The sequence below is a fragment of the Numida meleagris genome, chromosome 4, assembly GCF_002078875.1.
Source record: "Numida meleagris isolate 19003 breed g44 Domestic line chromosome 4, NumMel1.0, whole genome shotgun sequence".
NCBI lineage: Eukaryota > Metazoa > Chordata > Aves > Galliformes > Numididae > Numida > Numida meleagris.
The window spans coordinates 96,431,377-96,446,264 of record NC_034412.1 but is presented as its reverse complement, the minus strand read 5'-3'; the positions used below and the strand labels follow the sequence as shown (position 1 = coordinate 96,446,264).

Genomic DNA, 14,888 nt, shown 5'->3' with positions numbered 1-14,888 from the left:
TCATTTTAACCTCACACGTTTTGAAAGTGGGCATTACACCCACCGAGGGGTTTCTCATGGGCTCAGCAATGGGTCTCAGCCAACGGGACTTGCTGGGCTCCACCTCTGCCGTGACACATTGGCCGCTTATTGGAGAAGTTTGCAAATTTGCAGCTGCCAAAAAAAAAAATAGTAATAATAATAAAAATTGTTTCATTAGAAAGCAAGGCATGAGGTGAATTAGCACACGAGAAAACCTCCTCTTCAGAGGTCACCCGTTACGCTGACACAAGGCGCTGCCACACCATAAGCCTGTATTTAGCATGCATCCCTTGAGGAATCACGCTTAAGAACCTCTAAAAGCCAAGGAAGTTTTACACAGCGTTCATCGTTCGATTGAAAATAAATAAATGACTTTCACTGAGACTCATTAGACTTGGTATCTCCGGGCTTGGCTTCCTCCTCCGAGGAATCGCTTTATCCTTCCCCCAGACAGCCACCAGTAGGATGCAAAGATGCAACACACAGCAATTAAAAAAAAAAAAAAAAAGGATGAAGAAAAGAAGATATTATTACATCTCCCAGCATTTTCCACGGGATTATCCTCCGCTCTCATTAGAGGCTCGTTTATCTCCGCCTTTTGTTCGCTAGCAACGTGCTTGTTCCTCAAGAACCTCGGGCCTGAGAGCTGCAGCCATCTGTCACGGGAAGGAGCTGCTTCTCCAGCAAACCCCTCCTAGATGTGAATTTGCCACTCTGGTTACCAAGTGAAACCAAACGGCTCTCAGTGACACACACACACACACACAAAGTATTTTAAAGCACAAGCTGAGATGCACGGAGCGCAGCCAGCAGGCCAGCCCCAACTGTGTGCTCAGAGCAGTGCTTCCCATCACCCCAGGTGTTCCTATCTGCTTGGCCCAGACGTTTCCCTTAGGAGAAAGAGCTCACGTAGGCTTCACAGAGCACACTGCAGAAGCTCTGTTGAACCATCACCGTCATTGATTCAAACTCCCAAAGAAAATGGGCATGGGTCTTTTCTTCCTTGGACAGCCACGGATCTCACATCTGTGCTCTTCAGACCCCACAGAAGGAATTGAAACCTCTCTCGTTCGCTGATGTTCTGCTTGGGGTCCAGAACAGCTTCAGGCACTCAGACTTTTGCAGCTGTCTCTAGGATGTGAAAGGGCCACTCCAATGACCTCCCTCCCTTTCGACCCCAACAATTCTGTGATTCTGTGCTTTTCCCCTCGTTTCCCGTGTCTCATCTTCTTCAGAAGAACCACATCAGTGGGTATCTCAGAGAATTCACTTACGCCAGCTGAATGCCCCATACCACCGACCCTTACCGACCCCTTCAAAAACTTCTCTCAAGTTGAAATGGGAGCAATGGGAAGGTAGAAAAGCATGCAGTCGAGTTAGAACCACGGAATCATTCAGGTTGGAAAGGACCTCTAAGATCCCCAAGTCCAACCCCAACCCAACCCCACTGACCACGTCCCTCGCTGAGACATCCAGCCCCTTGAAAATAAGAAATGCATGATTTCTTGTGAAACTAGGGGTGCGGGGGGGAAGTGTCTTTCAAGATCCTAAACCTACCTGCTTTCACCCTGGAACCAGAACTGCTTGTTGCTGAAGACTGCAAAATACACTGACAGAATTACAGGTTTTAATTACACAGAGAAATCCACAGCCTTGCTCTACACCACACCTCTGCCCAGGTACCAGCAGCACCAAGCCTTTTAACACGTAGTTAATTGGTTTTGCTTCTGATCCGTGGGCTTGCGCTCGGTAAATAGCAGCTCTAGCATCTGCAAAGCACACCGGATCCGGGGCTTTTCATTCCCTTGTATCACGACACAACGAAGCTGATTGGGAATCACCATGTTTTGTTGGCAGGAGGTCACCCCCCCAGGCCGAGCTCTGCATTGAGGACGGTGACTTTTGAAAACCCACCTCCTGTTTGATCTGAACTTGGGCTTTTGCAACTGGAGCGCAACCTTCAGCCTGATACTGTAAAAAACAGCTGCTTTACTGCCTGCAGCTCTCCCGGGCACCCGTCCAAAAGGTACTCAGAACCACACGACACATCCGAGCCTTATGGTTTTCAGAAAAGCTTGCTGATTTGGGGAAAATGGATGATTTAAAGTCACATCGGATCTCTTTCCCCACCACCATCGCCGCAGCGTGTAAGGAAAGACAAAGCACCCCGGCAGCAGGCAGAATTTAACGTCACCAGCAGAAATATTGCGTCCAAGGGGCTCCTCACCATTAGCTCAGTGTTTTATGAAAGCAGGGAGATGCAATAACGCTGGACAGCACTAAAAGAAATGGAAACGGGCCAGAAACTCTCATGCCTGCCACAAACAGGATGATTAGGAAGGAAAAACTACTACACAGCTTCCTTGGAAAAGGTCCTGAGAGGCCATTGATAACCACAGCGCGCGGCCACCTAGCATTGAATTCCCTCTCTCCTCTACTCACCTGTACTTTGCTTTTCCCCCCATGAAAACGTGTAGGAATTTTCCCCCTGGCAAGCCAACGCTGCTGGCAGATTGGACTGAGAGCTGCTCAGGTGGATCCACAGGGAGAGGATGCAGGGGTGGCTAACAGAGTGGGCTCGAATAGGGTTGGGTTGGGCAACCCACCCGCAGTGAGACACAGATCCATCCCAAACCCAGCTTCACCCCTTCTGCCGTTCACAGGAGAAACTGTTTTTAATCCGAACCGGTTGGATGATCTACTTCCAGAAAATAAGGAGCACAGACATTACCTCAGTAACAAAGAGAGTACGTGGGTCGATGATGTCCAAGAAGTGCCTGAATCTGCCATAAAACGAAGTCTGCAAGAGAAGGAAAAGCAAAACACGTTCAGTGAGACGAAGCACAAAGGCAAGCGTTATGTCTTGTGGTTATCACAGAATGATCAAGGTGCTGAGCTGGGGCTAGGTTTCATTGTGCCAGTCACCACACCAACACCGGGTGAGAGATGGTCTACAAACCTTAAGATTTCATCACAATAATAAGACTTTACGGTTTGGGCTCGTTCCTATTTGCACATTTGGCAAAAAATCCACTGAAGTACAAGTTTCCAAGACACATTGGGAGCAGCATAGAGACCAAGGGGAGGGGGAGAACCTGGCATTCACCAGGAGGGTGCAGGGCCCAGACCCTACAAAATGAGCCCTGTTCCTGCAGTGTGCAGTGCACTTCATGCTCCTGGAAGGCGTCTGGAGCTTTGTTGTGCTTATGCATGTGTTCCACCGTGCAACCAAGACAGGACGTGGTTAGTGGGCATGGTGGGGACGGGCTGATGGTTGGTGATGACCTCAGAGGTCTTTTCCAACCTTAATGATTCTGTGATTCTAAGAGGCGTTCACCCAGAGCAGCAAACGCAGCTGGAAAACCAGGAAGGGACGCAGAGAGCTGCCTGAAGGAAGGGGAGGAAGCTGTGAAACAGACTGCAGGGGTGACGGGCAGCTTCAAAGGAGCAGAGACCAGTTCTGACTCAGTACCGGGAATTAAAACATCAAAACTGAATGCAGGCAAGCCTAAAGCACTTGGACCACAAAACGTTGAAATATTCTGAGCACGTCATCGTTTCAGCCCAGGCCTGCGTTCACCCACACCACAGGTGGGCAGACGTGGGCTGGGCGCTGGAGCAGCCTTACAGCAGCCCCAACTTCAACCCAAGCAGCAGCGAGGACCAAGGGACACGTGGCAGCCCACTCTGGTGGCTGACCTTCTTCTCTTGGCTCTTCCCAAGCAGAATTTGCACCCGTCGCACCCGCAGGAAGGACACGGCCACCGATCTCTGCATGCTCGGGGATGCCTTTGCAGTATGGCCACCAGCAGCTCTCTTTTTTTTTGTATTTGCACTGCTATAAATAAAGGATGGGAATATGGATGCAGCAGGGAGAATGGCATTTAATCACCGCCTGGCGTAATTTGATGAAACCTGCTGGTTCCTCTCTGCTGAATCCACGAAGCACAGAGAAAATACCACTAATACTGTGGCTTCCTGAGGCAGAACCCCCCCCCTGTAACAGCAGATCCCAGGGGCACCGCAGCCCACCACTCTGCCTCGCAACCCCGCTCTCAGCTGCTCCTATGCAGTTATTTTTCCACGTTCTACGCTAAAATAATAATAAAAAAAAAACCTGCAACTGAACAAAATAGCTTCGCAGAAGTTACGGAAAGAAAAAAAAAAAAATGAAGGAAAAAAAAAAAAAAAGCCCAGTGGTTTTTAATTAGCGTTGATTTAATTAACGCTAATTCTGGTACTTTCTAGCGTTTGAGAGCTTGGCGTGTTGCTACCTTCCTTTGATTACTCACTCTCCTTCAGCAGCCCAAACCCATCCTAACACAGCCCAGGCATGGGCAGGGCCATGGGAGCGGGGTCATAGCACTGACTCATGCCACAACAGAATTACACACCAAGGTCCAGAGCAAGAAAAATTGAGAATAACCCCCCCCCCCCCCCAGCTATTACCACACAGAGCTGCACGGCCAAGACGGATGGGGCCCTGGGCAACCTGAGCTGGTGGGGGGCAACCACCCCATGGCAAGGGTCCCATGGGGCTGGGGGGGTGGGCTCTGAGGTCCCTTCCAACCCAACCATGCTGTGGTTCTATGAAGAGCAACCAGGAGCAACTCTCAGCTCAGCTCTCCGCTTGAGAGATCTGCAATGCCCAGCGTGCCCCCTCCTAGGACAACCCTGAGCACTTTGGGGTGCAGGCTGCTCTAGGCCCGACCGCTTTCCTGCTGGCACACAGGGCTACCCCAGCGCTTGCTTCTTTCATCTGCACTTCTAAAAGAAGTGGGAAAAGGAAGAAATTATCCCCCTGCCATCGCTGCTTCAAAGGAGAGACGGTGGGAAGACAGACGTGCTTCTCCCCTGGGCTGACACCAGCTCCAGGATGGCTCTGCTCACCAGGGACACACAGACAAACTCAGCTGAGGTGGAGTGCACCCCTAGGGAAGGCAACAAGACCCGACAGATCACCCGTGGCTCTCATTTCTTTCCGAATTGCCCGGAGCCCATGTCTGAAAACATGATTACACAAACGTGCTTTTCCTCGTTGCTATTCCTATGAGCTGCTTGGGAGGAAAATTAACACTCACAGGATCATTAAGGTTGGGAAAGACCTCTAAGATCCCCAAGCCCAACCTCAACCCATGGCACCATGCCCACTGACCATGTCCCTCAGTGCCACATCCCCACTGCTCTGGAACACCTCCAGGGATGGTGACCCCCCTACCTCCCCGGGCAGCCTGTGCCAGTGCACGACCAATCTATCTGAAGAGAAACATTTCCCAATATCCATCACCCCACGCCCAGCAGGGTAAGGGGACACCAAGATATCTGCACCTCACTCCAAGGTCTGCACTGGACCAGCCCTACCAGTCAACCAGATTTCAATGAAAAAAATCAAGCACGGTTGCTTTCGGCAGGCTTATTTCCAGTTCTGGCCACTGTGCTCGTGCCATGGATGGAGCTCGCAACACGCCCACGAGTTTGACCTTCGCATCCCAAACACAGCCAGCATCTCTTTCGCCATTTTATTCCCGCAACATCTGCTGTAGTAAACGGTTATTGAGAGGAAATCTGAATAACGCAATTTTCCTGTGATTAATCGGGGCTATTTTGGGACTGCTTCTCACCAGCCTGCGAGCAAGATGAAGTCCTAGAAAGGAAATATTAATTCCCTTCCACCGGGGTTTGAACCGAGCAGGGGAGCGCGCTGAGCTCCAGCTCAAGCCTGGCTGTGCTGCGGGCCATGCAGGGTGCAGTGGACTCCAGCAAAAACGCTAAAAGAAGGAAAAAAAAAAAGACTCCAGGAACTGGGAGAGAAGGGCAGGGAGAGGTGAGTAAATGGCCATTAGCAAGCACTGGGTTAATCGCCTTCATTTAAAGCAGGTGGGCATTCCTCAGCACTGGAAGGAGATACGCGCAACTTTCCTCATTTAATTGCAGTGCGATTGGAAAAAGGATTTAATTAAGCCAGAGCAAAAGGCACGCAGACTTGTTTTTTTTCCAGTTTTTAAAAAAAAAAAAAAAAAAAATCAGGCTTACGTCAGCTCTCAATTAATTAGGCAGAGATTTAAGCTAAAGCAAAGAAAATATATATTAAAAAACACAAGCCATTGAGCAACTGCGCGCTGGCACGGCACGCTGCGCAATTACACGTTGGGAGCCCACCCCGGATACAAGTTTAGGCTTAAGCTGGGCAATCGCAGCCCTTTCATACTCTAAATTGGAGTAAATTAAAGGGCCAGGAGCCCATCCCTGCCCCTTCAGCCACTCGAAGCCACAGGTGAGGGCTCAGACGCCTGGAGAAGGAGAGCAAAGAGGCAAAGCTCGGTTCTCTCCCTCCAGCAGCGGCTCCTCTTCTTTCCCCTGCTGCTGCAGACTGCGGGATGACAGCGTGGATCCTGCAGCTTGCTCCCGGGTTGATGTACCCCCAGCACACCTCCCAGCCTCACCTTCAGGCTTCTCAACCCAACCCCTGAGCGTAAACCCCGTAGGCACACGACGCAAACTCCCATCTGAAATTCCAATCCTGGCTGACAGAGATGTAAAAAAAGCCAACGGATGGCTTTTTTGGCAGATTCGATGAAGTTAGCAGATAAACACCAAACCCAAAGGTGTCTGTAATTTCCTCTTCTCCTCTGCAATTCGTCTTCAAAGCATGTGTTTGCAGAACCCAAGCGATTGCATAGGATAAACAGGGTCAGCCCGTCTTCGGGGCTGAGAAAGCCACGTTTGGCGGCAGCACGCACCGCGCAGCGCGTGCCAGCCTCAGCTCCAGCAGCTTCCACACGCTGGGCTGGACCTGCACGTCCAGGAAAGTCACAGCAGCTGCAAAGCAGCCTCCAACATCTCCCTGTAACCTCTCCAGGAAATCCCTTCTCCTAAGAGGTGGGTAAAAAAAATTGGTTTAAAAGGTGGAAGCAAGAGGAGGAGCTTGGGCGTTAATTTAATACCGTTCTAACACAGCTCTGGGTCCTGCAATCGGGGCCTTCAGCAATTAACACGGGCAATCAGCAAGCCATTAAGCTCCTGAGAGGGCATATCTAGTCAAGATATGATTTATCTGCGCGTTATTGCAGGGCTTATCTGGAGGCGCACGGATTGACTCAGGGAAGAGTAAACACGTCGGGTTTTAAACTCCCCAGATCAAAGTGCACAGAGAGTAGGAAATAATGAAAGCCAGCACTAAGATCCTCACGGGACACGTCTGAGATGAGCACGCTTTGAGCCACCAACCACACGTTGAGTCCCATCTCCATGTTGAGCCCCCAGCCCCCACTGAGCTGCACAAGCAGCATAAGATGCTTGCAGCTCTGTGTCGGGTTCATCCTCCTTATTTCCCTCTCTTTCCCCTACGGGATCCAAGATCTGGGACTTCCTCCTGCTGGTAGAGCCTGATGGTGATTTGTAGAGGGCTGACAGCAATAAAAAGCCCAAAGTTTAGCTAGCACTGTCTGCCTGCAGCAGTTCATGGTGCTGTTGGGTGAACCACCACACCCCACGCCTTATTTAGAGTTTCCTAGCACGCATTTATTTCGCTTGGGTCGAAGCAGGGGCCGTGGAACTTCAGTTTAACGTTGTGCTTCGAAAAGAGGGAGCAAACAGCAAAACCTATTCACTTAAAAATACATATAAAGAAATAAAAAGGAGTACGCTTAACAAATTAAAGCTACTTGTCAGAAAACGAAGCCCCTGTCATACATTCTCATGCTTAATGCCCTTATTCTTTTACCTAAAAATAACCTGCTTCTGTCGGGAGGCGAAAGCTGCTCCCAGCAAAGTAACCAGAAATGTGACTCGACAGATGCGACTTGCCTGAAGAGCGAGACAAACAAGTGAGCCGCAAAGCAAGAGGTGGGAGGAGGGAGACGAGCTGCAGGGCGGTGCTGGGGTCAAACGCTTCCCATCATCCACCCTAAACACTGCTCCACCCCTTCCACAGAGCCATTAAGGGTGGAACAGACCTCCAAGATCATCAAGTCCAAGCCCAACCCAACCTCACCATGCCCGGTGACCGTGTCTCCCAGTGCCACATCTCCACGGTTCTCCAACACCTCCAGGGATGGGGACTCCAGCACCCCCTGGGCAGCCCATCCCAGAGCCTGACCGCTCTCTCTGAGAATAAATGTTTCCTAATATCCAACCTGATCCTCTCCTGGCACAACTTGAGGCCATTCTGAAGTCTCCGAGCCTCAGAAATCGCCTCCTCTCCTCCAAACCGCATCCCCAGAACGCCAAGTTTGCTCACCGAGCCTCTTGTTGCTAGCACGCAACTTTTCCTTGTGTTTTTTTTTTTCCCCCTCCGAGGACAAAGATGCCTCACAGAGCTCCTCTGCATCTCACACATTCCTCCCAGCACTGTCCCACAGCCCTGGAGACGGAGGTTTCCTGACCAACCACATTTCGGGATGGGTAAATAAATACCAGCATGCTCCGAGGATGGGTCAGGATAGTGCAGCCAGGCCACAGGACCTGGCCAGGTGCCCTCCCTCGCTTGTTCCATGACCCTAACAAAGCAGCTAGCTCCCAAACTGAGCTGTCTGGATGCATTGTGGGCACGGAACAGGAGAAAGGGCATCTCTACAGAGATGGGAGGCAGCAGGACACAGGCACCGGTGACACAACCTGCAGCTCCCACCGCCAGTCCCACGCACGGCTTGGAAGAAAAAACTATGGGAAACAAATCAAAACCCCTGGAGAGGAAAGGGATCCAGCCTCAAGGGTGCCTTCGCCACCAGGAAAACCTCACCCCTGGGACACGGTGGAGATAGACCCGGAGAGGACAGCTCTGCTCGAAGGCGTACACGATCATTAACATCCTGCCATACCCCTCGAAACATTTTCTAAACGTTGCTACAAGTGACAGTCACTCCTTAATGAACAGAATGCACCGATTCTGTGCCTGACGCGCTGCCAAGTGTGCCTCGAATCATCTGTGGTGTCTAGAAGGGAGTAGCGTCTCCTCCTCCTCCTCCTCTCCTTATTAAAAAGCTCTGTCTCCCCAGGCTGAGCATCCCTCGGCTCGTGCAGCCGAGCAGGCACACCCTTCATTGCTGTAGGGCAGCCACGGCTCCGAGGAGGCCCCTGCACCACCTCCTGTCCCATACCCTATGGAAGAACGAGGGATAAGTCGATGAGGAAGAGCACAGCGATCTAGCCCTGCAAAAGGAGGCATAACCGGGCTCCTCCACCACCCAAATGGGCGGCTTCGGTCAAGCCAAGCTCTGGGATCTGCAATTAGCGAGTCAGATGGTTGGCACACAGCGGTCCTGTGCAGATTTCGTGTGGATGGTGGGAAGAAAGTCTCCTTGGAGATTTCCCCAATGGCGGGGGGAGGACTGATTAGCGAGCAGGCTCCGGCTCCTCCTCAGTTCGCTAGCTGTGATGGCCCTTTCCTTTCCAGAGCGGCCTCATCCCACACCAGGAGCGGCTGAAGGAGGCTCGAGGCAAAACCACAGAGCAATAACGTCCAACAAAGACATCTCAAGACCCCAGAAAAGGTCCCAGGAGGTCCTCCCAAAAGACCCCTCGAGATGCCCAGAAGGTGCCTCCAGCCCCTCAGAGGCCGCTTGGGGTCCCCAAAAGGCATCTCGTGGTCTCCAAAAGGGCCTTCGGGGCCCCCCAAAAGGCCCCTCAAGTGCCCCCCAAGGGCCCATCGCGGTCACTATGTCACACTCCAGCCCAAAGCAGGCCCAAACCCCGCAGAGACCCCAAAACTGCCACTTATGGCAACACCACCTTCCTTAGCACCAAACCACCACGCTTCCTCCGTACCTTTTATTTTAAAATCAAGGCTAATTACCGCACTGTGCGTCAACTCAAAGGGGCCCAGCACCCGCTTCTCACAGTTCCCCCCCCCCTTCACCTCCACACAACCTTGGGCTGGCAGACACCCTACCGGGTACGGACTCAGCCCGCTCTGCCCCCGGGACCACGTTACGATCTTTTCGGGGTGCCGGACGGGCCCTTCCCGGGACCCCGAGCTCACTCCTCAAACCCTCCCCGGTCTCGAACCCTCAACCTCACACCGCCCCCCCCCCCCCGCAGCGCCACAGGGGCACGGCGGGACGCTCCAATCGCTGCCCGCCGCGGGAGCCGCCGCGGGGCGGGGCGCTGCGGTTCTGAGTGACAGCACCGCGGGCCAATGGGAGGCGGGGTGCGGACCAATCAGCGAAGCGCCGGAGGCGAAGGGGGTGAAAATGGGGCGGCTGGGGGTTGGGGGGGGGGGGCCCCCCCCCCGGGGGGGTCTAAGCCAAGCTGCGGGGGGGCGGGGGGCGCCCGGGGTTGGGGGGGGGGGGCCTTATCTCTCGGGGAGGGGACCCGACGCCGCTCCCGAGAAGGACCGCTCCTACCGCCGTGCCCGTGCCCTTCCCGCTGTCGGTACCTGCTCGAAGCGAGGCTTCCCCAGCTGGAAGGGGGGATAGTCCGCCGGCTCCGCCATTCCCTTCGCGCGCTGCGGGCGCCACTTTAAACAGCCTCCCCCGCCGCCGGGCCCGCCCCTTGCGGCACCGCCTCTCCGATTGGCCGCGGCCCTCCGCAGCTCCCGCGGGGTACGCTGGGAAACGTAGTCCTCCCCAGGAGTCTGCGCGGGCGGCGGCGAAAGGGACGCTGGGATAGGCGGCCGGCTCCGGCCAGCCAATGGGAACGCGCGGCGGCGCGGGGCAGTATGGGAGATGGAGTCCGCAGGGTGGCGGGGAGCGGGGCATGATGGGAGGGGTAGTTTGGCGGGAAGCTGAGGGGGAGCCCTGAGGGGAGAGCGGCTTTCCTCACCCCAGAGCCATGGCTCAGGGAGAGCATGGGGCCCTTAGACTAGCCGTCGGGTTTGATGTACACGACGTGCCCTTCTCCTGCCTCAGCGGCTGCTTCTCATCGTCTTCCATGCTTTCTGAGAAAGAACAGTTGAAATTAGCCGCTAACGAAAGTATCTGAGGCAACACGCCGCGTCTCCACCAGGCGATGAAGGAACGTGACAGGGATAGCAAAGTTCGCATTAACTCTGAGCAAACAGCAGCCCGCAGCAAGCTGAAAGCCCCTGAAACCCTCAGGTTCCATCCTTTCCTCGTGGAAATACATCTTCTTATGTTGACGGGCGCCTAACAATTGCTACTGACCTTTAAAATGCACGATTTAAAAAATAATAAAGAGCAGGAAAGCTGGGAGTAATGAGTTTGCTTTGATGCAGGCTTGTTTATCTGCTTCATCAGTATGGAGATGCGGAGACGGAGGTGAGGTTTGTGCAGGGCTGAGAGCGGAGGATGCATGTGAGGCCATCTCCAGAATCCTCCTCTCCAGATTAGTGAGATGAGGCATGTGTGGCCCTTCCACCGCCAGCGGAATTATTTGCAGGGTTAGAATCAATCATCTGAGGAAGAGCAAAGGGCCACTGAGAGCGCTGGAGATGCAGATGGAGCGGGGAATGCTGAGAGAAAGGCTGGGATCACAGAAATAGACTTACATGGAATCCTTAGAGTTGGAAGGGACCTTTAAAGGTTATCTCGTCCAACTCCCCTGCAATGAACAGGGACATCCACAGCTAGACCAGGTTGCTCAGAGCCTGGTCCAGCCAGGCCTTGAAAATCCAGGGACGGGGCACCCACCACAGCTCTGGGCAACCTGTTCCAGTGGACTTTCCAGCTAAGGAAAAACTAAACCAGACCTGAAAACAGTACACCAAAACATAACTACACCTTGCGTCGGCATGAGGAAGGAACTACTGCTCAGACAGGGAAGAGGCATTTTTTCAGTTCTTGTTCCTCTCCCTTTAGAAGTGCTGTCCTGTTACGATCAAGTTTTTCCTTCCTGCGCTGCACCAACAACAAGCTCATGGCATCCAGCATCACCTCACCTTCTGCCCTTCCTCTGCATCATTGTGTGACAGCATGAACATGTACCTCCCTGGAATGGACAGACAGAATCATACACTCATTGAACCATAGTTGGAAAAGAGCTCCAAGATCACCAAGTTCAACCCCAACTGACCCCCTCTATGCCCACTGATCACGTCCCTTAGTGCCATATCTTCATGGTTCTGGAACACCTCCAGGGACAGCAATCCCGCCACTCCCTGGGCAGCCTGTGCCAGTGCCTGACCAATCTTTTCAGGGATAAATGTCTCCTAACATCCAACCTGAATCTCCCGTGGTGCAATCTGAGGCCATTACCTCTCATCCTATCACTGTTAACGGGAAGAAGAAGCTGACCCCACCTCGCTCCAACCTTCCTCCAGGCAGTTGTACAGAGCATAAGAGCCATAAGGTCTCCCCTGAGCCTCGTCTCCAGACTGAACCATCCCATTCCCTAAGCTTCTCCCCATAAGACTTGTGCTCCAGACCCCTCACATCTCTGTTGCCATTCTCTGGACATGCTCCAGGGCCTCAGCGTCTGTCTTGTAGTGAGGGGCAGACCACTGAACACAGCACTAGAGGTGCAGCTCACCTGTACCTGTACAAGGGGACGATCCCCTCCTGCTCCTCCTGGCTGCACTACTGCTTACACAAGCCAGGATGCCATTGGCCTTCTTGGCCACGCTGCTGGCTCATGTTCACCCAGCTGTTGACCAACACCCCCAGGTCTGTTTCTTCCACACAGTCTTCCAGCCCGTCTGCCCCAAGCCTGTAGCGTTGCATGGGGTTGGTGTGACCAAAGTGCAGGAGCTGGCACTTGGTCTTGTTGAACCTCAGCCCACTGGCCTCAGCCCATCGACCTGCCTGTCCAGATCCCTCTGTAGGGCCTTGCTACCCTCAGACAGACCTCCCAACTCGGTGTCATCTGCAAACTTACAGAGGGTGCACTCAATCCCTCACGATGAACAAAGCTCTGCTCCCACAGCCAATTCTGCTGACTGGACTGTACCCACTGCTGCCCTTGTACCTTGTCCTCAGAGTTAATGGTTTGCTTCCTTTAATTAAGTCCACTTGCAGTGCAGGCCGAGCACTTGCTGCCAGGACAGAGTTCCACAGGGCTTAAACCTCCTGACCCCACAAGACACTGCCGCCCTTCTCACCCCCTGCTCGTGGTGTGATGTCCCCCTTATCTCAAAGAACAGCGTGTCATTAGGGTCTGCTTTCCTCTGGGCAGGGTCTCACCCTGCTCGGAGCCCTAACACCATCTTAAAAGGGGAAGAACATCTTGTTGCTATGAGTAATATTTTATATGGCGACTTTTCCATTTTCTGAAGGTTTCATCCTGTGCTTCAGAAAAGTAAACTCGGGAAAATCATTAGGGTTCTGCAGCAAGCATGGATTATAACCCAAATCTCTCCATCTCTATACCAGGGAAACCCCCCTCCCTCCCATCGCAGTTCGAGCCAGATAATTGATACGATCCCTAATGTTGACACACTAAATGTTTTATAACAACAGAGGGGAGAGAATCTGTTTATCTAAAACCACATTTGGAGTGACATAAGACTATCACTTTTTTGGTTAAATACCAGAAAGAATATCAATTCTTTGGCTGATATCAATCTAACCAGATCCATTCAGACTGACAAGTTGCATTTCAGTGGTTTGGGGAGAGAGCGGGGAGGGGGGGGGGGGGGGGGGGGTTCCTTCCCTAGATCAGCAACTGTTAACTCAATATTGGTATTTATTTCCATTTTGGCAGGGGGAGGAACAAAACCTTCAGCTACGGAGTAAACTTGTCTGGAACCCAAGTGAGATTCGGGGTCTGACGGCCGCCTCGCACGTGACAGCTGGGTGCGGAGCTGGGCTGCCTGCTGGCTCCGGGAGAAAGTTGCAGGAACGCTTCTTGTCGGCTTCCATCTGCAAAGCCAGATTTTAAGAAAACTTGCGTCGGGCTGCACGACTCAGGCTTCAAACAACAAACCCAGCCAGCTCTTCTTCTTCGGGCTGACGGTTGGACTCGGGGAGCTCAGCGGTCTTTTCCAATCTTAGTGATTCTGTGGCTCTATGATTCTACGATTCCTGTGGGAATGAGACTTATTTGCATAAGTCCCAACTCGGCGTCGAAGCTTTCAAGCAGAGATTCAGCGTAATCCTGTCTGTTTCAGCAGCACTGAACTCTTAAAATCCCTCTTTTTTTGGACTTGACAGCCTCCAACAACCCCACCTTCTAATTACTGCCGCTCTGCTCCGTGCACTCTGCCATCTGCAGAACCCCATCTAACCTCATCATTTCAGGCTGCCTTTCCTCAGCACAGCCTTTGGGGGGTCACGGCTCATTGCCCTGACCCCGCACAGCGCCGTGCTGAGCATTTCCCCAGCTCCCAGGGCTAACATGATCCCCCAGACAGGTGCTGGGCTACGTAACGGCTTGTGCTCCAACAGGAGGAAAAACAAACTGGGATTAGAGCTAACACAACTCTCCTGTCACTGACAGCAAAGTCATTTACCGAAGCTTAAGGGGAGTTAATTTTTTTTTTTTTTTTTTCCTGAAGGAAAAGGCATTGAATGAAGAAAAAAAAAAAGAAAGCAGACTTTGAGAAGGAAAACAGCTGAGCGGTAAAACAGGTGGGTGGGATTAGGGCAGAGAAGCTGGAGGCAAAGGTCTGGGCTGCAGATCAGCCCTCTGCCAAGCAAAGAAACATAAGCACTCGGTGCCCAAGAGGAGTGGGTAAAAACTGCGTGCCTTGGGAGCAGTGGCACAGACGAAGCCACATGTCCTCCCCGTGCACCCCAGGCTGAGCTGCGTGGTGCCTCCGATGCAACGTGAGCTCTCCCAGCACCCACACGCTCAGGGGCTCTCCCCTCTCCTCTCCTCAGCCGCTGTTTTCCCACAAATCCTCAGGAATGCAATCGCAACCTTTACGCTCCTGCTACTGCATGGGCCAGAGCCAGCAGCAAACAATGGAGCTGCAGACCTGAACCCCCAGGGCAGCTCTACGGCACACACACAAGAAAGCTTGCAGGGGCTCC

The 14,888-nt window shown here is 52.9% G+C and overlaps 1 protein-coding gene across 3 annotated transcripts in view; it reads right to left on the bottom strand.

Moving 5' to 3' along the window:
* SFXN5 (sideroflexin 5) overlaps window positions 1-10,553 on the bottom strand; it is a 79,435-nt gene extending 68,882 nt beyond the window's left edge. The window contains exons 1-2 of one of the 3 annotated variants that reach the window (XM_021395146.1): window positions 10,397-10,553; window positions 2,753-2,821 (exon numbers count right to left, since the gene is read on the bottom strand). In XM_021395146.1, the coding sequence (XP_021250821.1) occupies window positions 2,753-2,821; window positions 10,397-10,453 (126 nt within the window). In that variant the 5' untranslated portion in view covers window positions 10,454-10,553. Of the gene's footprint in view, window positions 1-2,752; window positions 2,822-3,720; window positions 9,889-10,396 lie in introns of those variants that run through there. The other 2 variants (XM_021395145.1, XM_021395144.1) reach the window with 2 other exon arrangements.